The 26,376-nt window shown below is 46.1% G+C and overlaps 1 protein-coding gene across 1 annotated transcript in view; it reads left to right on the top strand.

Moving 5' to 3' along the window:
• Positions 1 to 438: 438 nt before the first annotated feature.
• Ube2d1 (ubiquitin conjugating enzyme E2 D1) overlaps positions 439 to 26,376 on the top strand; it is a 28,268-nt gene continuing 2,330 nt past the window's right edge. Inside the window, exons 1-5 of the mRNA XM_050141889.1 lie at positions 439 to 609; positions 21,426 to 21,489; positions 21,577 to 21,608; positions 23,593 to 23,670; positions 24,648 to 24,753. Of these exons, the coding sequence (XP_049997846.1) occupies positions 586 to 609; positions 21,426 to 21,489; positions 21,577 to 21,608; positions 23,593 to 23,670; positions 24,648 to 24,753 (304 nt within the window). The 5' untranslated portion in view covers positions 439 to 585. The remainder of the gene's footprint in view (positions 610 to 21,425; positions 21,490 to 21,576; positions 21,609 to 23,592; positions 23,671 to 24,647; positions 24,754 to 26,376) is intronic.

Here is a 26,376-nt window from a genome sequence, read left to right on the forward strand (position 1 = left end):
GATGCTAGAGACCATTTAAGGGTTGGGTGTGTTGAAAGCTGTCTGCAATCCTATTGCTGTAAGGTGGAGACAAGGAAAAAAAGAGAAGACCCGTGTCCAGTGCGAGACCCTGTCTCAAAAAAAAAAACAAGGTGGAGCGCAGTTGAAGAAGATCCCTCTTGCCTCCAGGGACATCTGCGATGGAAGACCCTCTGCAGGGTCTGTGCGAGGAGGAGTGACCCGTGGACCTCAGAAGCTCCAGAGAGCAACAGCTCACCTGCTGGACCGTTTTGCAGATTTGGACCTTGTTCTGCAGAGCAGCTGCAAGGAGAAGCAGCCTGGCCTCAGCTGTCACCTACGGGTGACCCGACGACGTCCACACGGGCGGCCGAAGAGGCCAAGCCTGGAACTACACTTCCCAGTGTGCCAGGCGGGCGGGGCGCGGCGGGGAGGGCGCAGGCTCCTTCCCAGCAGCGAAGGCGGAAACAAAAGAGCCCGGCGCCGCCGCCCGCACACTCGCGCACCGCGCTCGGGCGCACACGGAGCAGCCCCGCGAGGCGGCAGCCCGGGACACGCGGACCAGCCGCAGCCCCCGCCGCCTGCCCCATGGCGCTGAAGCGGATCCAGAAAGTGAGTGGCGGCCAGGGACGACCTGGGCGCCCCTGAGGGGTCCCTAGGAGTCCCGGGCTCACGGCGTGGGAGGGGCGTGGGCACTAGGGAGGCCGGGGTGCCGATCGGCCCCGCACAGGTGAGGTGTGCACCCGCAGGGTCCGGGTGCTTGTTACGCGGGGTGCCCCGATCCTGCCGTGCCCTCTCCCGGCTGAACCGGTAGCCCTGGTTGCGGGTGCGGTGTGGTGGTCAGATTGTCCCGGGGTGTGTGCATCCCCGCTGGGCCGGTGCTTGCCCTGCAATGGGCGGCCTGCGTCCCCTATCACGCCGTGCGTCCTCACAGTGTCCCCGGAGCCCTCCTTCTTGGGGCTCGCACCCCGGGCTCCCCCGGCGGACAGGGAAGGTGTGGTGGGCCTACAGCCTTTATTCTCAGAGCGTGGGGCTGGGTCTTTCTAGGCTCTGCAGTTGGCTGGTGCTCAGTGGGAGGAAAGGGCTGGGAAACCGGGATTGGGGACGAGTTGCCAACAGAAAGCTCTTGCCCTTGCTATTTTGGTGGCTCTGCATGCAGCTGCCACTTCAGGTCACATAGCTGTACTGTGAACATAGTTGCTGATACACAGCAAGATGACCTCCTGGCTGTGATTCATGGAGAGACAAGCCAAGCCGGTTGTTGTTTTTCTTTCTTTTTTTTTTTCTTTTTCTTTTTACTCACGATAAACTGTAGAGTTGAAGACACAGCAGTGAGGACCACAAATTAAATCGTTTGGATGCTTTGATGCATGAGTAGAGAATGAGGAAGAAGTACGAATGGTCAACCAACACACACGCTCCATCCCAACCCTCCTCTCTTTGTATTCTTTACCGCACCCATTTCTCCCGTTGGCCGGTCCCCTTCCTCAAGGCTTAACGTTTACAGCAGTAGTCCTTGCCGGGAACACAGTGGATGGGAGCGCTTTGGAAACAACTGCGCCGACAGTGGATAATGTGTTTGGTAATTGATTTCACAAGAAATGGATGGCTCCCCGAACATTTTATCAACCTTTCTAGCTTCAGCTCACTACAAATGTTTTGAGTTTAGAGCCGTAGTAGACAGGCATCTTTCGGTACAGAGGACAGCAACTTTTACACCCAGCCAGATTTGGGGTTCTTTTTGGATCCAAACATTAGCTTGTGTAGATCGTTGCTATTCTTTGTGCCATTGAAGGTCAACTCACTATAACATGGAAAATCAGCATTTATTAAGTAATGGCGATTTTCTCTTTTGAAGATAGCACGGTGACGGTTTATTTTTAACCATATAAACAAACAGACCTAAGTTTGAAGCTGCAGTCCTCACCATTCCGACTTCTGAACGTTTACTGTAATATTGGTTCCCATTTGGATCGGTCAGCACACATTTTTCCAAGGAAGTTTTCGGACTCTGCTTCCTTTCACAACGGTGAGGCGTTTCCATGTGGCTTCACACACAGTAGCTCTTAGATACCATAGGATTTATCTATAGAACCTTCCTTCAGAAAAACGAAACATTGTAAGTACAGGCTTGACAAGTCTTGTCAGTCATACTAAACCCATGTATTTGACTTGTGTTAGCATGGGAAATGCCCACATATTTTCTTTTTTTTTTTTTTTAGTAGATATTGTAGAATAGAATATGAACAAGGTTGTCCATCACACAGATAACATGTAAGTACAGCTGATGTCAGACCTATGACAAACTGATATTTTGGAGACGCCATTGGAGGTCACATGATACTATCCTTCAATGTCAGACTTTGGCTTCCCTTCTTGTCATAGGACATTGACTGTCCCGAATCAAATCAGCCATACCTGCCAACCAGCCCTTCAAAACCAGTTGATTCTCCCATCTTCCCTCTTCCTAACCTGTCATCTTGCTGAGAACCAAGTCCAGACTGAGCAGACTGCCTCATGATCAGCTACAATGCTCCCATGCTCATATATATATATATATATATATATATATATATATACACACACACATATATATATATATCCTCAGTTTATTCCTACAGATGGAGTTCAAGGCTAACCTTTGGGCTTTAGAAAAAAAAAAGAGTGCCGGGCAGTGGTGGCGCACTCCTTTAATCCCAGCACTTGGGAGGCAGAGGCAGGCGGATCTCTGTGAGTTCGAGACCAGCCTGGTCTACAAGAGCTAGTTCCAGGACAGTCTCCAAAACCACAGAGAAACCCTGTCTCGAAAAACCAAAAAAAAAAAAAAAACCTATTTAAAAAAAAAGAAAAAAAAAGAAAAAAAAAGAAAGGATTTGTGTGTTTGTGAGTACATGCTACTTGTGTACAGGTGCCCACAATGGCCAGAAGAAGGCATTCCATCCCCTGATGCTAGAGCCACAGACAAGGTTATATGTGATGTGGGTGCTGGGAATTGAACTTGGGTCCTCTGGAACAGTAATAAGTGTTTTTAACTGCTGAGCCAACTCTCCAACCTCTGCTCTTCTTTTTTGAGTGTATTTTTAAAGTAATTGGATAACTTCAACCCCAGCCCACTGGGTTGTATTGTTTCTTTACCTAATGTATCAGGCCCTGGAGCTCAGAAAGCTAGGTTTGCAGCGGCGTAACCGAGAGTATGGGCAAGGAGACAGTCTCTACGGCAGGGAGTAGAGTCGCTGTAGACCCCTCTGCGGCGAGTGAAATGTTGAATCTCGAGGTCAAGTTGGGGGTTAGCATGGAAAGGTCAAAAGCCCTGATGTTCTAGTTCCTTCTCTTTATCCAAAGAGGGGACCTGAGGCTGGAGTCGAGACAGGTTTTTCCCCCGGGGTTCATCTCTTGAGAAGTGATTTGGCACGTTTGAGAATAACGTTCACGGCTTCTCATTCCTCCACCTGTGAAAAGAACAGGGATGCTGGATTAAAACTGTGTCTTTATACAAAACATGTGGACATCAACGCCTCAAATATGTCTCTGTGCCAGCGTAGACTAAATGATTTAATGCTCTAATTTAGTCACCCTGTGCCAGTCTTGCATTTCAGCTCATAAATTTGCACACCCGTGGCCTATTTTTAGACAGAGAGAAAGATGTTATTACAGTCACCTAAATCACGGAAGGAATAAAGTTCGAACAAAATCCGAGGAGAGGAGAAGCCTGGAGCAGATTTGAAAAGAAGAGAGCAGCTTTTCGGTTGGGTGTTATTTTTAGTTGTTTCCTAGGTGTTTCTCCTGTGAACACCGCTTTTCAGTCTTTAGTACACTTTGCTTCGAAACATCACTTTTTAAGCCGTCAGTGTTCTAATATAATGCTGCGCGCTTTGGAACCCTAGGGGAGGAAGGAGCCCTGACAGCCGCCGCCGTTATTGACACCTTTGTCTTGTTCCTTTTGTGCTGATTTTACATGAGGAAATTTAGGTAGCAATCACACTGGAGGGTATGTACTAGATCTCGGCCTTTTTTTTTTTTTTTTTTTTTTTTGTCTGTATTCTGGAAAGTGAAACAAAAGGCTTTTCGTTCCTAAATATCGTAACACAGATAATTATTCTTTTCTGTATAGTGTTCTGTCCCCAAATGAAACATTTGGGGCTGGGAGTGTGGCACAGTGCTAAAGATGCACATGTCTACTGCTCTCAAAGCCCAAGGTTCAACTGCCAGCACCACAAGAAGAAATGGGTTGCATTTGGTTCCAAGCATTGAGCGTTGGACTTTTTTTTTAATAATCAATGTAAATTGTGTGCATGAACATAAATTAAAACACAGCTTTTGTAAATGTTTTGAGCTGCTGGGACTTTGATTTGTATGATTCTAAATCACGGTGTTTGTGTGCTGGTCTAGTAAGCACGGTGTCTTACGCAGCTTGACCCTGTGTGTCTGGGTCAAAATCCAGAGAAAGAGGATCTAGCTTTTGTTCCCGGCTCTGTGGTTTTACTGACTTCTGTTTTCTTATCCACACGATGTTCCCAAGGATGACAGCCACCACCACCATGGGTGGAGCTTGCTCTGCTTAACTCCATGCCAAGAGTATATGTAACCTACACGAGTAGTTTTGAGTCGTTCATGAGGCCCTGGAGCGAGAAGCAATCTAATTCTCACTTTGAAGGTGCTGAAACAAAGGCAGAGTTGCTAACCAGAATGGCACAGCTAGCGCAGGGTACACATGATGGCACGGAGTATGCAGGATGGCACAGGGTACGCAGGGTGGCACGGGGTACGCAGGGTGGCACAGGGTACGCAGGGTGGCGCAGCCAGCGTATGGAAATGGTTAGGATTCCCAGGATTCCCAGCTGGATAGCCCCTCCAGCGGTGGTTTCGGTTCAGGCCTCCTCCATCCTGTGGACCTATATATGTTGTTTTTCTAAACTAAAAGTCGAGGATCTGGGACTTTAGCTCATTGGTAAAGTGCTTCCCTAACAGGCGTCCATCCCTTGGCGTGGTGGCTCACTGCTGTTAGCCCAGCACTTAGGAGGGAGAGACTGGAAGGATCAGTTCAAGGTCATCCACAGTGACGGGCTGAGCTTGAGGCCACCCTGGGCTATCCAAGACCCTGTCTCAAAAACAAACACAGAAGAAGAAAGACGTGGAGTCAGATGGGTTTATAGAGACTAGTGCTTAGCCATATGACATCCAACCCTGCAATCAGGCCTCTGCATCGCTGATCGTCACCACGGCTCAGCTGTGAGCAGTGCTTAGTCACCCTTCTCCTCAGAGATGACCCTCATCACTAAACGCTGGAGAATAACAGCTTCATTCATCTCCCCGTGCCCCTGGAAGTGTTGACTCCTCCAGAAGGATTTAGAAAAACAATTGCTCCTAGTTCTTTAAATATTCTGTCGGTGTCATGTCATTGTGGAATTTTCACGACATGATTGTAAGTTGGCCCAGTTGTTTAAGTGCCTGTCATGACTTCGAGTAGTAAACTATTCACACACGATGATAAAGGGTAAATGCAAGGCCTGCAGGAGGAGGGAAATAGCCTAAGAGAAAACCCGAGAAGCCCAGTATCTCTATCATTTGTGGATGACCAGTGTGCCTCAAGGAGAGAGGAAGCAGTCAGTATTCTTTCTCAAGGAAGCCACTGTGGGGATTTTTCTACTCTTTAGCCTCTGTAATCAAACTCAGTCTTTTATCCCGTCTGTACTTCTCTTTCTTTAACATAACAAAGGTACAAGAAGACGAGATAATTTATTATAGCTTAAAAGTTCAGAGGAAATAAACAGCATAGGCCCAGATGAAACTATTGATGCCTACTTAGGAGAGCCAGGCACATGGAAACCGAAGGCTGTAGATTGCCTCCAGGAAGCCAGCAGCATCCCTGCCCCTTCGGCTGCCTGAAACAGACGCGAAAACTTTTGGGCCTGTGTTTTCATCCAAATCAAAAGTGATATAACAAAGTTGCCTGCCAATGTGTTGGTCCTAACCCCACCCACCTTTTAAATACTGGAAGAATTGATACTTCATTGAAAACGGGAATTCGGTGACTTGTCCCTTCCCTCACCCATGAAAGTCCTGCACAGTATACCCAGGTTGGTACTTTGAGGCGTGGGAGGCTCTCAGGCCGCCCATCAAAGAACATCACATGTGGCAATGCAAACGGTGCTTTAGACTGCCTTGGTCTAGGTGAGCCCCGCGAAGCTGAGATCATGAACGTTTAGTTTGCTTCTGATTCAGCAACACACAGACAGCAACAAGGGCCTTCCACGTGCGGGAGCTCTCCTTGGGGTGGAGAGGAAGCAGCGTGGATCTAGAAGCACCAGGTTCCACTATCTTGCCTCTTTCCTGGGTACTTTGTCAACCGTTCTCTCTTCCAGTTCTGTGTATGTTGCTTATTCAGAAGCACTAACAACAGTAGAAGAATAGGCAAAAAGAAGATGTATCTGGGCCGGGCCTCATTCACTTTAGACTTGTTGAGATAACCCATGCGCACCCATGCCCTTAGGGTAGCTGCTTCCCCCTGGTGCCCGTGTTTGGGAATACTATAGCTGAGTGATGCAGGGAACTATGCGTGTGTGAGTACCAAGTCATGATGTAGAATCTATTCCTCAATGTACAAGGAAAGATGTGAAAATTACTTATTAATGCAACCCAAAGGCAACTCTCCCCGAAAGCCCTAGCCTTGGGTGTCCTCTCTCTTATCACCGGGGTTTAAGTCTGTTTTAGTATCTTTACTTAATAAATTCCAACTCTGCTTCATAATAAACAAACAAACAAACAAACAAATAAATAAATAAATGCCCACCAGTCATTCATATACAAGATAAAATGTTCTGCCCTTGAATGCATTTCCAGTTAACACAGAGTGTCAACACTCATTGTTTTCTGCCTCAAGTAGCAACATAGTAAACAGGTAGTGAGGTCCAGCCACAGTGTCCCAGAGAAGCACCTTTGATTGTTGTTTTGAGACAGAATCTCTATAGCTGGCCTCAAGCCCATGTTTCTTCTTCTGCCTTGGCCTCCTAAGTGTTGGGATCATAGGTGTGCAACACCATGCCCAGTTTAAGATGGATTCTTTCCAAACACAAACAATTATTAAGTGTCCTGGTCCAGGGCCAGCCCGGACCTGAATTATTTCTTGGATCAGTGGGGAGGCGTGGGAATAATTGAGACACGATTCACATGGCTTTATCAGGAGGGAGTTTTAAGTGACTCGTCATGAGATCCTGAGTTCACATCCTGAAAATTCACCCATGTTTATTCTCCAAATAGCTTTTATACCAAAACGTAAACTGAGGGGGTAGCGGGACATACATAGGTCACGTCTGCAACTCTGGCTGCTCTGTATGCCTGCTCTGTCACATGGACTGAATTAACACCTCTTTCCCAGGTGACCTCCCGAAATTACAAAGAAGGAGCAGAGCGACATTAGCATATGCTGACCCTTTGTTTAGGATGGCTGAGTGACCCCCTTCTGTGTGGCAGGTGCAAACTGTGGCCTGAAAGTCTAGCAGCCACACCATGTAGACATATGGGCCTATATAATATGGCCCTACAATTAAGTGCCTATTCTTTGCCAGTTATTAAGAAGATAACTCTAGGGCTGGAGAGAAAGATGACCCAATGTGTGGTGGTCTTATTCCAGAAGACCAGAATTTGGTTCCCAGCACCCACACCCTGTCATGAGACATAGAACTGCCTGAAATTCCAGCTCTAGGGGACCCGTGCCTTCTTTTCATCTCTGCAGGCAGCCATGCACAGAGAGACATAATAAAAATAATTTTTTTAAAAGAATAGAGCTCTGAAAAGCACTATTTAGTAACAAGTGCTTGGTAGGTATGCTCATGTTTCACGTACATTTTAAAAATGAGTTTTCTCTCGTTTTCTATTTTTCCTGAAACACCATCTTTCTTGGTTACTGTGAACTAAGTGGTGGGTTTTGATAATGTAGGACTCAAAGGGCAAAGGAGGCTGACTGATTACAAGTACTGGATGCTCTTCCTGAGGACACTGGTTTGATCCCCATACCCAAATAATGGCCCTTCAACTGTCTATGACTCCACTTCCAGGGACTCTGATGCCCTCTTTTGACCTCCACAGGTTCAAGGCATATTGTCATGCAGTCAGGCAAAACACCCATACATACAAAATAATAAAAGTCATTTACAGATCAACCTAGAAAATAAATAAGATTAAGCAGGGAAAAGGTAATAGCAAGCATGTTCCTCGTGTCTACATTCTGCTGTGCGTTTTGTGAAGTTGTACACGGTCATTTCCTGCCGTGTTTTTCTTGGTTCTGGAAGTGCTCTGAACACAAATGCTCCTGAAAGCCTACGAGGTAGTTTCGTTTCAAACCTTTTGTGATAGACGAAGCTCGAGAGAACAGGGTTGTCGTGGGGATGAGTGCGCTGTGGGTACCACAGTCCCGGGCTGAGTGGATCAAGTGTTAGAGTGGAGGTCAGACAGTCTACTTTGTTCTAGCTTTATCTTTTGACCTTGGCTACGAGAATCCACCCTTATTTTCACCAGCTAGAAACCTCGTGAGTGAACGTGATCATTTCACTGGCCCCTCTGTGGATCCGTGTGCTGTGTACACAGCCCATGTGTGTGTTTGTGCGTGTGCATGCATGTTATCATTCTCTAATTCTTTCCTCCACTGTGGTAGGGGGTTGAACCCAAATGTCATGTAAAGCCCTCTGCCAGGAAGCAATATCTAGAGCCTCCCCTTTATAATTTGAAGCAAACTTAAGTGTCATTTGTGGTTTTTGTTGTTTGTTGTCCAGCAAACATCTCAACTTGTCACCAAGGTAAAAACTGAGTCGTGTGTCCTGCAGCTATAAGAGAGAAATTCTATTGACTCTGGGCTATGGGGACTTTTCACTGTTGGCTTCATATTGTGTACTGTGACATTTGTAAGTCTTCTGATTACAAATCACTTATTTGTGATGCAAATGAGATGCGTTTCTATGACAAGCTAAGAATGCAATATGCTTTTCTGCTTCTTTTTGGCTTCCATTTCTTTGACAGGTGTCTTTTTGTCCTTTAAGGGTTGTTTCTTCCAGGTATTTAGAGCGTTGCCTTACATAGTTGCCTCATCTGTAGAGTTTTAGGGATCCTGAGTCATGCACCTTCTGATACATAGTATACTAAACGAATAAGGAGATCCACAGGAAAGTAGATAATAGCTAGTCATAAGGGCAAGAAAGAAACTGTAACTATAAATAGAGAGACGTAGGGAAATACCACAAGAACAATGTGTTTATGCAGGAAGGAAGCCAAATGAGGGCAGGGCAAATTCGTTTGGAGGAAATCAGGAGCTCTTCATTGGGAAAGATGGACTTGGACTTAGATCTGGAGAAACCCGAAACGATTTGTTAGACACAAGGAAGCCCTATTTGTACAGAAAGCTACAGAACCGAAGGCACTAGAAACCTCATGGCTAACTGGAGCAGACAAGCCTTTGGGAAGCACTGGTGGGGTAGAGCGTGGGAGGACCTGGAAGGGCCATGCTGAGAATTGTATACTCAACATGGAGAAGCCATGAAACATTTACACCTCCTAATCTGGGACTGACTATGCAGACTTGCCCTCAAAGGATACAATGTCATTCCGTGTGTGTGTGTGTGTGTGTGTGTGTGTGTGTGTGTGTGTGATTCTGATGAATGTTCTGAACAAAGGTGGGCAAGGTTTTCTGGGAATAGAGTAAGGACCACTGAGGATGAGAGAAAACCTCTGAAGATAAAAGTGAGGTAGGTACTTGCCAGGCATAGTGGTGCACGCCTTTAATCCCAGCACCCGGAAGGCAGAGGCAGGTGGATCTCTGCGACTTCAAGGCCAGCCTGGTCTACAGGGCAAGCTCCAGGACAGCCAGGGTTACACAAAGAAATCTTGTCTCACAAATACCAAAGGCAAAAACAAAACAACAACAACAACAACAACAAAAACCTCTGTGAGGCTGGTGAAATGAATGGGAAGGGGAAGAGAGGAAGGGAGAAGGAGAGAGAAGAGGGGTATTGAGAATATGAATATGTGTGTGAGTTGAGAGGGGAAGTGATTAAGAATCTTCCTAAGAGGAAGCCATGTTGAAGCCATGCTGAACAATACAGGCAAGATAATATTTTGAAAAATTGAAAGTCATTTTGAATAATGCAGTCTATCTTTCTGTCTCTCTCCCTTTCTTTCTCTTTCCTTCTTTCTTTTTTTCCCTTTCTCTCTTTTTTTCTCTCCTCTCCTCTCTCTCTCTCTCTCTCTCTCTCTCCCTCCCCCCCCTCCTTTCTTTCCTGACTGTGCCTAGCTATGTAGTCTAGGTTTGCCTTGGCTAGGTTACCTGGCTTTGAACTCACGACTCTCAGTGTCCTGAGGTCGGAGAACCATCATCCCAGCTGTAAACCTTACGTTGAATGGAAACTACTGCAGAGACTTGCCATGGCGGCCCTGTGAGCATGTTGGTATCAGTTGTGTGTTAGGTGGAAAAACCCAAACAGCTGTTCGTGTTCAAGTGTTATCAACGAGGATCCAAGCCAGAGTGATGGCAGAAGGGACATTGAAATGAGAAAGTAGGACAATTGCTGGTTCTTCTGGAGCTGCTCTGACCCACTCTTCCCCACCTCCCTTGCTTGGCCCTTCATGTTAAACCTTAGAGATTATCTGGCTGGGAGTCTCTTCAATTCCCCCCCTCCTCATCCAGTGTGCTCCTGGATGCTTTAGTGGGGCCTTTCCGACTCCCCATCCTGATAGGCCTCTGCTGCTGTGACTACATCAGACACTTTCACCCCGTGGACCTCCATTGGGTTGTGTGAAGTTGCCTGCTGGAAGGAACCCTTTTGGGGAGGGATGAGGACTGAGGAGACTCAGAACTCTGGTGTCCTTATTAATGAGAGGGCGTGGGAAGCTAAGGTGGTCAGGATGGGACGGAGCCAGATACCCAGAGCTAGAATTCAGATCACTGTCGTGGGTAAACTGTCTTTTAACTTTAAGACTTCCTCAAGAAGATCCATATATCTCATGGATTTGTCTAAAGTGTGCTTTACTTATGTGATTCCTCTGGGGGAAATGCACACACACACACACACACACACACACACACACACACACATACACAAGTGTATGTTTATGGAAGTAAGGCTGGGGACATGACTCAGTGGCTAAAGCACTTGCCACCCAAATGTGAGGACCTCTGAGCTCCAGTTCCCCAAAGCCACATAAAACTACGGTAGCATGCATGTGAAATCCTGTAATCCCAGCACTCCTGTGCTGAGTTGGGTTAGGAGACTGGAGAATCCCTGCAAGCTTGCAAGTCAGCTAGCATGGTGTGCACAGAGACCCTGCTTCAAACAAGGCGGAAGGAAGGTGAGGGCCAACCTGAGGTTGTGTTCTGTCTGCCACACGCCCCCCAGGGTACACACAGACCTGCACTCTGCACATGAATATACACATACATTTACTTGAGCACATACATACACACACACACTCAATTTTTAAAAAGTTAAAATGAAATAAAAGGACTGTTGGAAATTAGACACAAGATAGCAGTTGTGGAATACAGCCATTGTGGCTGCTCAGAAGTCTGGGAAAGTGGGTCCTGAGATGATGTGTGGGTAAAAATGCTCCCACATTTTTTTAATTTTATTAAAATTTTATTCTAAACCGGACTCTGGTTCTAATGCACAGCAATGGGACAAAGGCACCAGGGTCATTGCTGTCTTCACTCCCCTACCCCTGTATCATGGAATTTGTTTATATTTGTTGACAGAGGTTTGGTCCCACCCGATGCCACAGCCGTTCAGCCCCAAAGAAACACACAGAGGTCTACATTAATTAAAAACTGGTTAGCCTATTAGCTAACCGTCTGCCTGTTACAGCGAGGAAACCACAAAAGTGTTTTCAGTGTGCTCAGCGCCGGTTCTCCAGAGGTGTTTACTGTGCAGTGTCGTATTAAATCTCTGGGGAAATAAGGTCGCTGTGGATCGCGGGTCCCCTCCGCTGCTGCCAAGGGGCGCTAGCTACTCTTCCGGGAGCCAGAAGGTGGTCGCGGCCTCCTCCTCTCCGCTCCCAGCTTTATTTCCTTGTATTTGTTTACTTTTTTTGAATTAGGTGGGCCTCATCTACTTTTAGAGGTTAAGTCCCTAGAGGCAGGGGCTGTGTCCTGGTTGGTTTTGTGGAGAACACTTAGCATATTGTGGGGGTGTTATAAACATACCATCTGTGCCCGTTTAAATTCAGTTGAGGCCTCCCAATGCTTCTCTTTGTGTCTTGCTGATTATAGAAGTTTGCACTGGAATAGACATACCTAACCACGGGAGGGTCTAGAAATCCCATAAGTACACATTTTTTGCAGCCTTGTAAGGTTTTTTTGTTTGTTTGTTTATTTGTTTTTGTTTTATGGGTCTAGTCAAGCTGTAAGGACTTTGGCCTGTGACCTATTAATAACTTGCATTCTGAAATTTAGATACCCCTGTTACACGCCCATCACATGAACTTGGAAAATTGCTTCTTTGGCAGAGACCACTTTCCTCTGGGGAGCGTTTTCATCCGTGTGGATGGTGTTTATTCATCGCTTAATCTATATTCAGATATGGGCTTGGCTTCTTTTAAGTGTTGTCTCCGCTGTGAAGACACGCGATCAAATCAACAATCTCACTTTTGAATTTCTGGAATGAAACTGAAACGCAATGTCCACAAGGTACGCTCACGTTCACCCAGTGAGCTTGCCGTGACGCCTAACTGATGACATTAACAGCCATACTTTGCACGATGTGACCTCCAAACATCCTTGCCTATGCTTTTAATATTGTCCTGTTATTTGCTGAGGGAAGCCTGGCTTAAAAATGTTACAGTGTTGGGCCACAGAAATGGTGACATGGTGAGCACTCTGCTGTTCATGCAGAGGACCCAAGTTTGGTTCCCAGGACTCATGATAACCTAGAGCTTCAGCTCCAGTGAATCCAAAACCCTACTTTGTCCTCACCCCCCCCCCACACCATTAAAAATAAAATCTTTAAAAAAAACAACTCACACCAATTCTTTTTAAAGTTACAATGTAAACATTTGGTGAGCTATAAAAAAGGTAATGGATTTTTACAAAATGAAGAGAGTTGTGAACCTTGCACTCAGGAAATCCCTCACCAGAGCCCCAGATGCATGCCTAGCTCTCCCGTGCCCTCAGGTAAGCCGACGTCCTTAAAGTGAAACCTGTGCTGCGTCCCCTTTTGCCTCTGACCTTCATCTGAACTGTTTCATGGAGGTCAAATTTCTTCACCCTCGCTGCCTCAATACACAGCAAGTGCTGCTGTCATTGGTGGACGTTCAGGTTGTCCTTAAATTGGCGCTGTTGCAAATGAGACCTGTTTGTGTCAGGTGTGGATTTGCCAGTGGGATCTCTGTGTCACACACTACGTGTGGGCTCAGTTGGCACTCATCGCCCAACAATTTTCTGTGCACAGAAACTTAGGGTTCCTCTTGTTTCACGTCTCCCAGCGCTGATGCGTTCTTCTTTGTCCCGTGCTTGTGAGTGTGCTGGAGGAGGATGTTTGATGTTAATTGGCATAGCCTTGGTGAGCTGGGCCCATTTTGTGCATGGGTGCGTGTATATACGTTTGTTTGCAGGTGTGCACACATGGAGGCCAGAGGTTGACAACCCGGTCTCTCTATTTTTATTTGTCTTTCTCTTTCTCTCTCTCTCTTTCCTTCCTTTCTGCTTTCTTTCTTTTCTCTTTTTTATTTATCTTTCTTTCCTTATTTTTGATGCAGAGTTTCACTATGTAGTGCTTGACTGGCCTGGAACTCACAGAGTTGGGCCAGCTTGAACTCACAGAGATCCAGAGATCTGCCTGCCTCTTCCTCCCAGCCCTGAGATTAAAAGTGTGTACCACCATGATGGTGCACTACTTTATTTTTTGAGACAAGTTTCTCACTGAACCTGTAGCTTGTTGGTTCAGCTAGACTGACTAACCAGTGAGCCTCAAGGGTCCTTTGTCTCTCCCTCCCCAGCACTGGGATTGGCAACAGCTATTGCTGTGCCCAGCGTCAATGTGAGTGCCAGGCATACAGCCCTTTCAGAGGCTGAGCCATCTTCCCAATCCTACCCCGCCAAATTGGTGTTAGTGTTGTATTTAAGGGAACTTTGCACCAGTTAAGGTATTCTACCTGAGTTCTGTAGTAAATCCCTCTCCTGTCCCAGAAAAATACCCTGAGCTTTGGGGAATCAGGCTCCTAAGGTAACCCTTGAGATTTACGTCTTACTTAGGTATTTTGGGGAGCTTGGCTCTAGCTGCCACACTTTAAAGAGTCTGCAGGACTCCGTCTCTGGTCCTTCCAAACTGCATCCTGTGAAGACACAATTTTTTAAACCAATGTGTAAGTTCTTCAACTCCATGCCTCAGTTTAGTCATCATCAGACATACCTCCCTGGTGACCTGAGTCTGTCACCATTTAGTCTTTAAAACGGATTCAGCGAGGTAGGACTGAGGCAAAAATGACAAAATTTGGATGATGTTTGCAAGAAAGGCTGTGTACGGAAAGACCCCTTGAACTTTTATAATTAGCCCCTGTGGTTAAACCAGGCAGGGAATAGATTCTTTTAAGGTCTCCGTGCGCACCACAGACCATAGCCCGTCTGACCACTGCTGACCCCGAAAAGTCCCAGTGCTCAGGGTTCCATGTGCTTTGAGATGAGGTTAGCTCAGCGCGAACCACTACTCCACTGGGAAGAGCCACCTGAGGCAGTGGTCCGAAAGTAGGTCAGCAGCATCCTGAATGAACAGGAGGGAATATAGTTTTGAGGTTTCCTAAACAAGAAATAAAACCCAAAACATTCTAATGTTCCCTTGGGCTTGGAGACTCTTCTAGACTACGTCTTATACCGTGTATTAGAAATCCCAGTGAGGTAATACTCCATGGTTGATAGTCTCTTGGTATATTCATTTTCAGGCGCCATGGTGTTCAATGACACATTATCACAAAGAGTACTCCAGGCTAGTGACTGTACAGTTCTTAGGTCATCGCTAAACTTTTTGCTCTATGCAACCTACACACCTGTCAAGGGAGTCAGTGGTTTTTATTTGTTTGCCAAATCTATTCATTTCCCCATATCTTCAGAAATTTGACTGGAGCATGACTCAATACCAAACATGTAAGTCTCAAAAGCACCCTGCCCGCTGTCGTAGAGGAATGCAGGAACAGGAGGCATGAAGGTCTTGATTTCAAAACAAAAACATTCCATATTGGGAGGAGTGCACACACTCCCAGCGCTGGAGAGGTGGGGGCAGGAGGATGGCAAGTTTGAGACTTAACTCATTTAGCTAGTGAGACCCTCTCCTGAAAGAGAAGTAGCAGAACACTAGAGCTTTGCATTGCCCAGAGCTCCATGTGTGTTTTCCATCATCTGTTTTATGTATGTGTGTAGTATATATTCTGGAGACTGTAACAGCAGAGATTAATAACTAGGTTAACTCTCCTTGAGTGCTGTGGTACGTTTGCATCTCATCCTTTATTGTCAGCTTGTGGGATCTGTGCTGTTCTTTTCAATGGCTGTCAGGGTTTCATAGTATGTGGTTTGTAAGCTATCCCTTTATTGGCGGGCCAATGGGTTACGGTCAGTGTTTTGTGCTTAGACAAGATACTGTGTCAAACATCCTCGTGCATGTGTGTATATGTGTCTATTTTCATGGTGATCTCCATGAAGGGCCAAGGACCAAATGTGTTTTTTCCAACTGTCATAGTCATTACCAAATTGCCCTCCCCAAAGCTGTCTTTGAACACACACCCCTCCCACACTGAGCTCCATGGTCACTTCCCAGTTGAGCATAAATGGGGGTATTCTATTCTGATAACAATGGTTTTGTTTGGGTCACGGTCTGGCGGGTGTTTGTCTCATCCATTGCGCATTTTGTTGTCCCCGCGAGTCACTGCTTTGCTTTGATACTCACGTGTAGATGGCATCATGAGTCTAAAAAGAATGGTCTTAAGTACTGCAAGCTCTTTTCGTTCAACTTGACTATGCAGGGGTCTGCCTGGAGCCTGAGGGTTCCATGAAACCCCAGAAGAGACCACCTGTGGCGTGCCTGAGACTCAAGGTAGAAGTTACAATGTGATTGGCTCCTTTGAGAACCCTGTATTCTTGAGCAAACTTATGATTATTGTGTCAAGTCTTAGAGAGCAAAGATTAGAATAAGTTTTTATTAGAATAAATTTTGTCAACATCAGATATTTTCTATTGACCTACTAAAGTAATTATGAAAGTAAAAATACCAGATATACACCAATGACATAATAAAGTTAACGCTGATCACTCAGTGTCTAGCTCCGCAGGCTATGCAAGCAGATTGAAAAGAAACAAATAATTGTGATGCATTTTACTGTATGTATCGAAGTCAGGATTTTATTTTCATATTAATATAAAAGAGTATGCCCCAGTTGATAAATGCAAGTAGAGCAAATTTGATGTATCTCTTTGATGCAAAGTTTAGATGAAACTCAGCTGTCAGTACACAAATACAACCCAGCAATATTATTGCCGCATTTAAGGGAACTGCAGCAGGTCAAGGAAGTTCAGGTTATTGTAATGGAACCCTCTGATTGGTGCTAAATGATTAAATGATTCGTTTACAGTGATTGAGCAGTTGAGTAATTTAGGTGATTGAGCTTGATTTATTTCCCTAAATTAGTTTTACTACCAAGTGTGTGATACGATAGAAGTAGATGTGTAATAATGCCAGTTAAAGGGGAGAAAGTGCCACTCAGATTGTAAGGCCGTTTGGAAAGAGGGGATGGCTGAGTGACCCTGACTTCTTGTGTCTCCCGAAACTACCTTGACTGCTGAGCTGATTTTGACAAGGGTGGATGTTGGGTGTGCTTGGATGCAGTTTTCATGGACGGAGTCTTCACAGCCTTGTGTTTTCACTTCCTTAGTTCATCTCTGGATTTCCTAAGCCTCCTCGTGCTTTTTTTTTTGTTGTTTTTTTTTTTTTTTTGTTTTTCAAGAAAGGATTTCTTTATAGCTTTGGAGCCTGCCTGGAATTAGCTCTACCAGGCTGGTCTCGGACTCAAAGAGATCCGCCTGCCTCTGCCTCCGAGTGCTGGGATTAAAGGTGTGCACCACCACCGCCCGGCTTTCTTTTTTTTTTTAAAAAAAATATTTATTTATTTATTATGTATACAATATTCTGTCCGTGTGTATGTCTGCAGGCCAAAAGAGGGCACCAGACCTCATTACAGATGGTTGTGAGCCACCATGTGGTTGCTGGGAATTGAACTCAGGACCTTTGGAAGAGCAGGCAATGCTCTTAACCACTGAGCCATCTCTCCACCGGCTTTCTACTTTGCATTTAAGATCTGTATTTTTGCAGGTGAGGGAGGCGCGTGTGTCTTGCAGCCTTCCTGTCTGTTGTGCACGCCTCCTGAACTGTGCCGCGTGGCTGTGCTTGCACATCCCCTGACAGCCTAGCAGGCGTAGTGCGGGCTGTTTAATGTTTCGTCGGTTCCCTCTCTTACAGCGGGGGAAGGGGAGCTTCCTGGAGACACTTTAAGAGTCCGCCCTTTGCAGAATTTACTTGTGAGGTTTGTTTCTTTATTCGTCTCATCCATCACCCTCCCTCTTCTAAAGAGGAAGTGGAATCAGGACATAAAAAATAATAATGAGAAAATATCTCTTCTAAATGTAATGCTTGAAGACTTGAAGAGCAGCTTGCCGTTTGAGATTTCAAGGCTGTTGCAGCTAAAATATGGCTTTGAGTTGCCTTGTTAATAAAAAAGATTAATTAGTGTGCATTTGTGTCTCTATCCAATTTACTGTGCGCATTATCAGATTGCAAATTTCCACGCAGATCATTAATAGTTTTTTAAGCCGGAGAGATTGCATTTTTCTGATTAACTAGTTAAAATGAACATAAGTACTATTTACATTAATGTTTAGAGGGAGGCATGTTGGCTCATGCCTTTAATCCAAGCATTTAATAAGAGGCAGAAGCAGACTGATCTCTAGGAGTTCAAAGCCAGTCTGGTCTACATAATGAGTTCCAGGCAAGGCGGGGCTACATAGCAAGACCTTGTCAAAAAAAAAAAAAAAAAAAAAAAAAACAGTCAGAAGGCAGTCCTTCTGCTGTAACTAGAAACAGCTCTCTCACTCACATTATCTTTTGGTACCCGAGAATTGACAAGCTATCTCTCAGCATTAATTGGGATGATTGCTATGGGCTAGAGAGACCCTGCTGCACACTTGACCTGTATCATGTCCTGTGGTTGTCATGGAAACTGAAGATGAAACAGTAATGTCACACTGTATTTTAACGACTTCCCACGGTCGCCAGGTGAGTGGCAGTTCCTTGGGCTGAAATGTCAAAGCCTTGTTTTTAAACGGGGGTGGGGTGGGGCAAAGCAGAAGACTGGAGTCTCCCATTGCTTAACAGTAGGTGAAGCAACAGAGGAACCGAATGAGTTAGTTCTTTCTTGTTTACAAGGAGGGGAAAAAAAAAACAGAAATGAAAGTAGCAAAAGGCGCTGAAGGGACATGGGGACTTTAAAGGAGGCCTCTGGCTTGCACTGGGCTCCCAGCCATGCATCAGGTCACATCTTTTTCCTCGTCTTTATTAGCATGCCAAATGGAAGTGATCACTGCTGTTTTGCCACTGTCGTGAGCTGACATCTTTCAGGTTCTAGTATTTCTGAAGTGTAGGCAAAGTGTCTTTCGGATGATCTCCAGTGGGATTTTGGAGTCGATGAAATGTGCAAATTGTTTGTGTATCTTTCCACGGAGATGTTGAATCATAGATTCATTCATAGACTCCACGTGGCTACTCTCCTCACCACCTTGTCTTCTAGAGGTCCCTACCTCAGTATACACATCTTTCTTTGCACATCTGTAAAGCTAAGAAGTAAGGAGTCGGGCTCCCCGGGTTTGCAGATGGCGCAGTATCTTGCTTTTCCATGTGTAGAACAGGGGAATCTGCCAACACCCGCCTCTGAGGATGGTCCAGATGACAGAGACCGTAGAGCCCTCTGCTGCCCCAATGTCATTACATTACACAGCATGTTTGGTGGCTTCTCCTTCCTTTGTTCTTATAGACCTGAGGTAGGGAAGCCCCTAGAGTGTCCCAGGCCAGTGCCTTGTGTCTCCCTGCCGCTCCTCCAAAGTTTAGTGCCCACCCCTTGCCCCATCTTTTTTTTTTTTTAAATATTTATTTATTTATTATGTGTACAATATTCTGTCTGTGTCTATGCCTGCAGGCCAGAAGGGGGCACCAGACCCCATTACAGATGGTTGTGAGCCACCATGTGGTTGCTGGGAATTGAACTCAGGACCTTTGGTAGAGCAGGTGATGCTCTTAACCTCTGAGCCATCTCTCCAGCCCCCCTTGCCCCATCTTGCCTTCAGTAACTCACCTTGCAGTTTGCTCTTTTGCCTCATCATCCCTTGACATTGCAGCACCCTTTAAATCAGGGTTTTATTATTATTATTTATTATGTATACAATATTATGTCTGCGTGCATGCCTGCAGGCCAAAAGAGGGCACCAGACCTCATTACAGATGGTTGTGAGCCACCATGTGGTTGCTGGGAATTGAACTCAGAACCTTTGGAAGAGCAGTCAGTGCTCTTAACCACTGAGCCATCTCTCCAGCCCTAAATCAGGGTTTTTTATCATAGTCTGACCAGACCCTTCTTCCCCATCCCCCAACTCTGTCCATATCCTCAACCCTCCCTAACCACCCAACTTCCATGTTCCCTCTTTCTCTTTAAAAAAAAAAAAAAATAACAAAACCAATAAATAAATAAATAAATGCCGCTCAGAAATATGTAGTCCACTACTTCTTAAAAACGATCTCCCTGCACTTTGTGTAGCACTGTATCCTTTGTGGGGTGTGTGTTCTGGTCCTGCATGGTTTCCACACACCTTCCCAGGCTCATGGCATATGGCTCGACCCACTCAGTGCCAACTCTTGCTGCTTCCCTGACACAGGGATAGACTGTCTTTGATCTTCCAAGCTACAGTGGGTTCTTCAGGGATAATCTTTTCCTTTGTGGAGTGATAAGGATGGAGCCCAGGCCGTTCACATGCTAGGCAGTTACTCTGCTCCTGAGCTACTTCCCCAGCCTGTATGGTTCTTGATACTGCTTTTCTCTTTAAGATTCATCTTTAATTATTTGTGCGCGCGTGCGTGCGCACTTACTATGGGTGCCTGTGGAGGCCAGAAGAGGGCATTGGACTCCCTGGAGCTGGAGTTAGAGATGTTTGCGGGCTGTTGTGTAGGTGCTGGGGATTGAACTCATCATCTGCGAGCGTAGAGCCTGCTCTCAGCTGTTGAGCCATCCCCCCAGTGCACAGTATTTAATACTGAGGTCATACCTCACTCATTTGGGGAAGGTCAGTTCTTTCCCAACCAAGGCTAGGAAGATTAAGCGACATCTTCAAAGCAGTAGATGCACTTATATTTGGGATTCTGGGCCAAGGCTGACCAGCCTGAAAGCTGTGTCTGCCATTGGCCTTCCCTCCGAAACCTCAAGGATAGAGACGGGCCCGTGAATCATCAGCGCTGTAGGTTTCAGAACATGGCCTGACTGCCTTCCTACCCTGTACGCGTATGTTGTGTGTGTACATGTGTGTTTGCGAGTTCGAATGCGCATGTGGGCGTTTAGAGGCCAGACGTTGATTGGTGTCGGGCGTATTCCTCACTTGGTTTTTCCATGTTATTCCTGAGACAAGGTCTCTCACTGAACCTGGAGTCAGCCAGGCTGACTGGCCAGCCAGCCCCAAGGATACTCCAGTCTCTCTCAGGGGCTTGCCTCGTGCACTTGACTTTTTACATGCGTGTTGGGAACTGAACTCAGGTTCTCATACTTACGCGGGGAGCACTTTCTGGACAGATCCTACACACAGATCCTTGGATGCTTCAAGTCATTCCTTCCTTAAGTATCCATTTTTCCCAAGTCCTCACTCCCGCTCACTAGATTGTAACTTACTAGAAGTCAGACCTTGTTTTTAGGGGGCTGGAAATAAAACCTGGGGAGCTCATATAACTCATGCATGAGTTACAGTGCCAACCAGGACCTGCTGGCTTTGTTGGTACCATCTGCGTAGCAATGACATATACGATCTTGCATAAGGAGATGCGAATGAACTGCTTTCGGAACTAGCTCTGTAGACCAGGCTGGTCTCGATCTCACAGGGATCCACCTGCCTCTGCCTACCGAGTGCTGGGATTAAAGGCGTGCGCCACCATCGCCCGCCCGGCCTAGGAATCTTAAAGGAAAACACTGTCTTATTCTGCTGAAATCTCCCCAGAGGCTGGGGCTATCTCATCAAGGATCTCGGTGGCAGAGTCCGTTGCGACTAGAATTAAGCTAAAATAATTTCACGCGATGTTCCTAGCTTGTGTCTTTCTGGGTCCACAGTGCCTGTTCCTTCAGAAAGGGAAGGATTAACTGCAAGTATTTCTGCTTTCCTTCAGGAATTAAGTGATTTACAGCGCGACCCACCTGCTCACTGCTCCGCGGGACCTGTGGGAGATGACCGTAAGTTTACTCTGTTGCTAGGGGTTGCTACCGTTGAAAGGGTGGCTTCGAGCAGCACTGAGTGACCTCCATCTCTCTGTGTTTCAGTGTTCCACTGGCAAGCAACCATCATGGGGCCCGTAAGTACAACTCACACGCGTGGACTAACCCCCGCGGCCGCTCTTCGCTCTTGCCTTTTGACCTGTGAGCAGATGTTTGTGACTCAGGTTGCCTATTCTTGTCCGCTGAATCACCCACGGAGCAAAACACGACCAAGGGGGTGGCAGCGATTTCTCTAAAGCACGACCGGCAAACACCTGCTGGGTCACAGCGATACTTCCCTGTGCTCGTACCTCCCCGATGTATAACAAGGTCACGCTCTCTGGGCAGGCCGTCTGGGTTGGCCTTTGTTAATTTTCTAATACAGAGTCTGCTGTGTTTAAAGGGAGCAGAGCATTCCTCGCCCATCCACAGTGTTCATAGGTTTGCAATAGGTCTGACCCAGGAATGGACTTGCTGCACCCGGCAAGTGGCCGTCTGCAGTAGGTCTCATCGAGGCTCTTGAGTGCAGAAGGGGGAGGAGGCCTGCTGGGGGTGGCCTTTGTTACCTTTGGAGTTTGCTGTGCCGCCTTAAACTGACCCCTCTTTGTCATCTGTGTTTCTTCCTACACCTGAGAAGCCTCCATGGCTTGAGACAGGCTTTGCTTTCTATGAACAGAATGCTAAATTGTGAAAGAGCAGGCGCTGTGCTTCCGTCTGCTCTCTGGGTGAGAACACGCTAGCAATATCTTTCCTGAATGCCATACATACTTCTCCTGGGGCACTTTATCTACCCGGTCATGGAGTTTTAAATCTTTTGCCCTCGTCTCCAAAGACTGGGAGGGAAAAGAAATGCTGAATTTCAAAGAAAAGCCTCCGAGGAATTACCCTGAATGACTAAATTGTCCTATTAAGTTGTTATGTTAGAGGGGGGAAATGCAACCTATTTACCTAACAGCTTCCAGTAAGAAGCTGGTTCCTTCTGTTTGCTGTTCATTGTCTGCTTCGAACCTTCCAAGTCCCGCCATCTAAAGGTGTGCCTCTCCGTCAGAGCTGGGGCCGCCACGTTATTTCCCAGGTGAACTGCGTGTCGTGAGCAACTGTGAGGTTGTTTTGCATGCCTGTCCTGTTTCAGTAGCACCAACCCACCCCCTCCACCACCCTCTGTCACATCACTTCACTGGCCACGCTGGCCATGCTTAGCCTCCTAATGTTTTTTTTTTACAGTTTCTACGCAAGAACTCAGCCACATAGTAAGAATAATTATATAATACAAATGTGTTCATCTTTTTGCAGAACTTTAAGCAGGAAAAGGATGACAGTTACTTTTATTACCCATGATGCATTCCAGTAAATATGAAGGAATTAAAATAGAATTTAGGGTATATTTTGTTTTTTTTTTTCTCCTTTAATATATTGTGTGTGTGTGTGTGTGTGCTGTTATGTGTATGTATGTGATATTGCCACTTAGGAGGTAACCAAGTTTGAATTCCTCTGGTAAAGTTGTTGCTTAATTCTATATTTCATGAATACTGAATTCATCCAGCTAGGTTTTGGAGTTTTGTCTTCTACAATATAAAGTACTAGCAAATGAATATTGGGGGTAAACTGTGTGATGGTGCCACTTAACCCTCTTACTCACTTTTACCCCCTTTTGGTTGCACTTAAGTGGGCATTAGAACTTAAAGTTTGGAAATGAGAGAAGAGAAGGTAAACATTAGTCGTGGCCTTTATAAATACTGGTGACTGCTCTAGACGATTGTCTTTCCTCGCAGCAGCCCTCGCGTCTACACTGGTTCCCTGTAAGTGATCTGTTTGGTTAAATCATACTGCTGTGCGTGTCTGCTCCCCTTTAAATTCTGTGGGCGCCTTGGAAAACCTCATTCCTGGCAAGGAGCCTGCTCTCCAGGTAAATCACTCCAACCTCTGCTGCTAGGATCCTGTTTCCTTTTACAAGCTGATATTTGACAGCATTGTGGTAGAAGCTGCGGCCATCTCTTCCACGCTGTTCACACCCGGGGGAGTCGTTCGGGCTTGTGTACGTGTTGTGGCCGGACACTGATGCGCCCTGTTGTGTGATTTCAGCCTGACAGTGCATATCAAGGTGGAGTCTTCTTCCTCACTGTCCACTTCCCGACAGACTATCCCTTTAAACCACCAAAGGTATTTATTTCTGTGACTGACGTGTCCCGTAGCAGGGGTTTCCACTGTTTGTTTAGAGATGGTCTCGTGATGTCACAGACTCGGGGCAGGTTAGCGAGGGCAAGCTCCTTGGTGCAACCTCCAGGTCGGAAACACAAAACACTCTTTCTTAGTCAAGTAGTTGCCTTTGCCTGTTAAACGAAAGGTGGCATTGGCTGCCAGTTAGGCCCATGGGCTTCTCCTCTTTGAGATATGTGTAGTCTGGAATGTTTTCATAGTCAAGAATCAGGCTTTCCTATCCTTAACGTTATCTTTCCAAAGAGGACCCTGTTTTCTTTTTTGAAGAATTCACTGAACACATATTGAGCCTCAACCACATCCCCCACGATGGGCACCACGAAGGATGTACACTGAATGGCAGAAGGGGATGGAAACGCCTTATCTGAGGCTCAGAGCCCAAGGAAGGGGCAGTGAGGGGCCCATGAGGGAGGGAAAATGAACACAAGCTGCTAGGGAAGTAATTGTAGCAATCTTAAAATACCTAGTTTACACGGATGACATCACACGCCAGTGGCTCTTGTCGAGATTCAGATTCGCAGTGGGTTTTACAGGACAGGTGACCAGCTAGGGGCATCTCACTTCTGCTCTGATGGACTCCGTGGCCTATTTATAGCTCCAGGTGGCCCGCTGGGCGTTACTGACAGGTTAACAGGAGTAGTTGGCGGTGTGATGAAAGCCAGAGCAGTCGGTCCAGGTGCCACTCAGCCGGTCACACCAGCTATTGCAGACATCCTCGTTACACCCCAGACACCTCCCCACAGCTGGAGGAGAAGCAGAGCTTAGCCTGAGGCTCCTTCAAGTCCCCAGTAGCTGAGCTGCATGTAGATGTTTTTGTTCCAAAGCTGGGTACCGTTGAGCGCATTTTACCCTTGAGCGGATCGGTCCTGCTTGTTCAAGGTTTGTGACGGCCAACACTGTTTGCTCTGTTTTATTTGTAGATTGCTTTCACGACAAAAATCTACCACCCAAATATAAACAGCAATGGAAGTATTTGTCTTGACATCCTGCGGTCCCAGTGGTCGCCAGCTTTGACTGTATCTAAAGGTAATTTTATTTAACAGATTTAAAATAGGCATGGGGAGGATTGTACAATGTCTAGGGATCAGAATTTAAACAAAAGCCAATAATCAGGCAAACAAAAACAATGCTTCAACCCTCTGCGCTTACTCCTCTTTTGATTTTGCTTCCTCTGTTAACTCTTTGGTCACTCTGGCTTTTAGTAAACTTTGGGGTTGGGAGAAATGAATGGATGGGCAAATAGAAACGAAATCAGAGATTCAAATACTGGAACTAAGGGCTGGAGAGAAGGCTCAGAGACTAAAAGTGCGTACTATTCTTGTATTAGACCTGACATAGGTTTCAGGCACCCGAGTTGGGCAGATCACAATCACCTGTTACACCAGCTCCAGGGGACCAGGCGCCCTCTTCTGGTCTCCAAGGGCAACTGCGCTCACATGCACACGCATATATATCCACAAGGATGGACACACACGTACACATAACTAAAATTAGAAAAATCTAAATTTAAACATTGCTAGAGTTGGAAATTTTATGATAAGCCTATGGATGTCTGTCCTTCTGTCTTTACAAAAGACGTAAGAGTCATGCAAGTAAGAGGAGTTTGCTCGTCTGACGGGGGCGGAGGACATATTTTGGGACTTATCCCGTTCATTAAAGTGTCTGTTTACCATAAAAAGAACAACTTGAGGACTGGCTGATAAAAATAAGCAGCTAAGAAGGAAAGGTCTGCTCCATGCTGCAGAGCGATGCTGTGAAGGTAGCGTACCTGTCTAGCTTGAGGAATCTGCAGCATCACCATGACTGGCAGCTGCCCCATGCTGGTGCTCATCTTTCACAGGCGGCATCACCTTGTTCTTTGCTGAGCCATCAGCTGTGCTCGCAGATCCTTAGAAACCATTTTGGTTCCACTCATTGGCCAACAGTGCATCTGGTGCCAGTAGTCCTTGCCTAGTGTCTCCAATAGAATAGAACCTGGCAGTTGGAAACAAAACTGTTTGGGTTACACACATCTGCCCCTGCACTAGCGACCACATTTTCCTTATTTTATTTTATTTTTATTTTTTTAAATAAATTCGAGTCAGGTGTTTCCTTGCAGGTTTCATGAGGCAATGAACTCCTGATTCTTCTGTCTCTATGTTCTGAGGTGACAGGCATGAGCCTTCATTGGATGTTAGGGATGGGGCCCAGGGCCCTGTGCATGCTAGCAAGGACTCTATCAATGGAGCTATATCTCAGCGCCATAGGTTGTTCTTAAGTGGGATAGTCTTACCAGAGGCAGGGGCCACAGCCATAATTGTTTCAAGTCTTAGGTAAAGCCAAGGAACCTCCGGGTCGGTTATTTATAATTGATCATTTTCCTGACCTAAAATGGTCATGCAGCATCCTTTCATAACATTTCAGCCATGGGCTGGGTGATGGTGGCGCACGCCTTTAATCCCAGGACTTGGGAAGCTGAGGCAGGCAGATTTCAGTGAGTTCAAGGCCAGCCTGGTCTACAAAGGAGTTCCAGGACTCTAGGATAGCTGGCACGTGCTTCTCTGCCTGGTGGAGGTTTTTTGTTGTTGTTGTTGTTGTTGTTTTGTTTTTTTAGTGTAGCTGTTTACATTAGAAGTTTTGACATGGTAGCTTCTGTGTTTCTTTTATAAT

This window comes from Alexandromys fortis, unplaced genomic scaffold (genome assembly GCF_014885135.2).
Source record: "Alexandromys fortis isolate MF-2015 unplaced genomic scaffold, M_Fortis_MF-2015_v1.1 scaffold_9, whole genome shotgun sequence".
In the NCBI taxonomy this organism is placed as follows: Eukaryota; Metazoa; Chordata; class Mammalia; order Rodentia; family Cricetidae; genus Alexandromys; species Alexandromys fortis.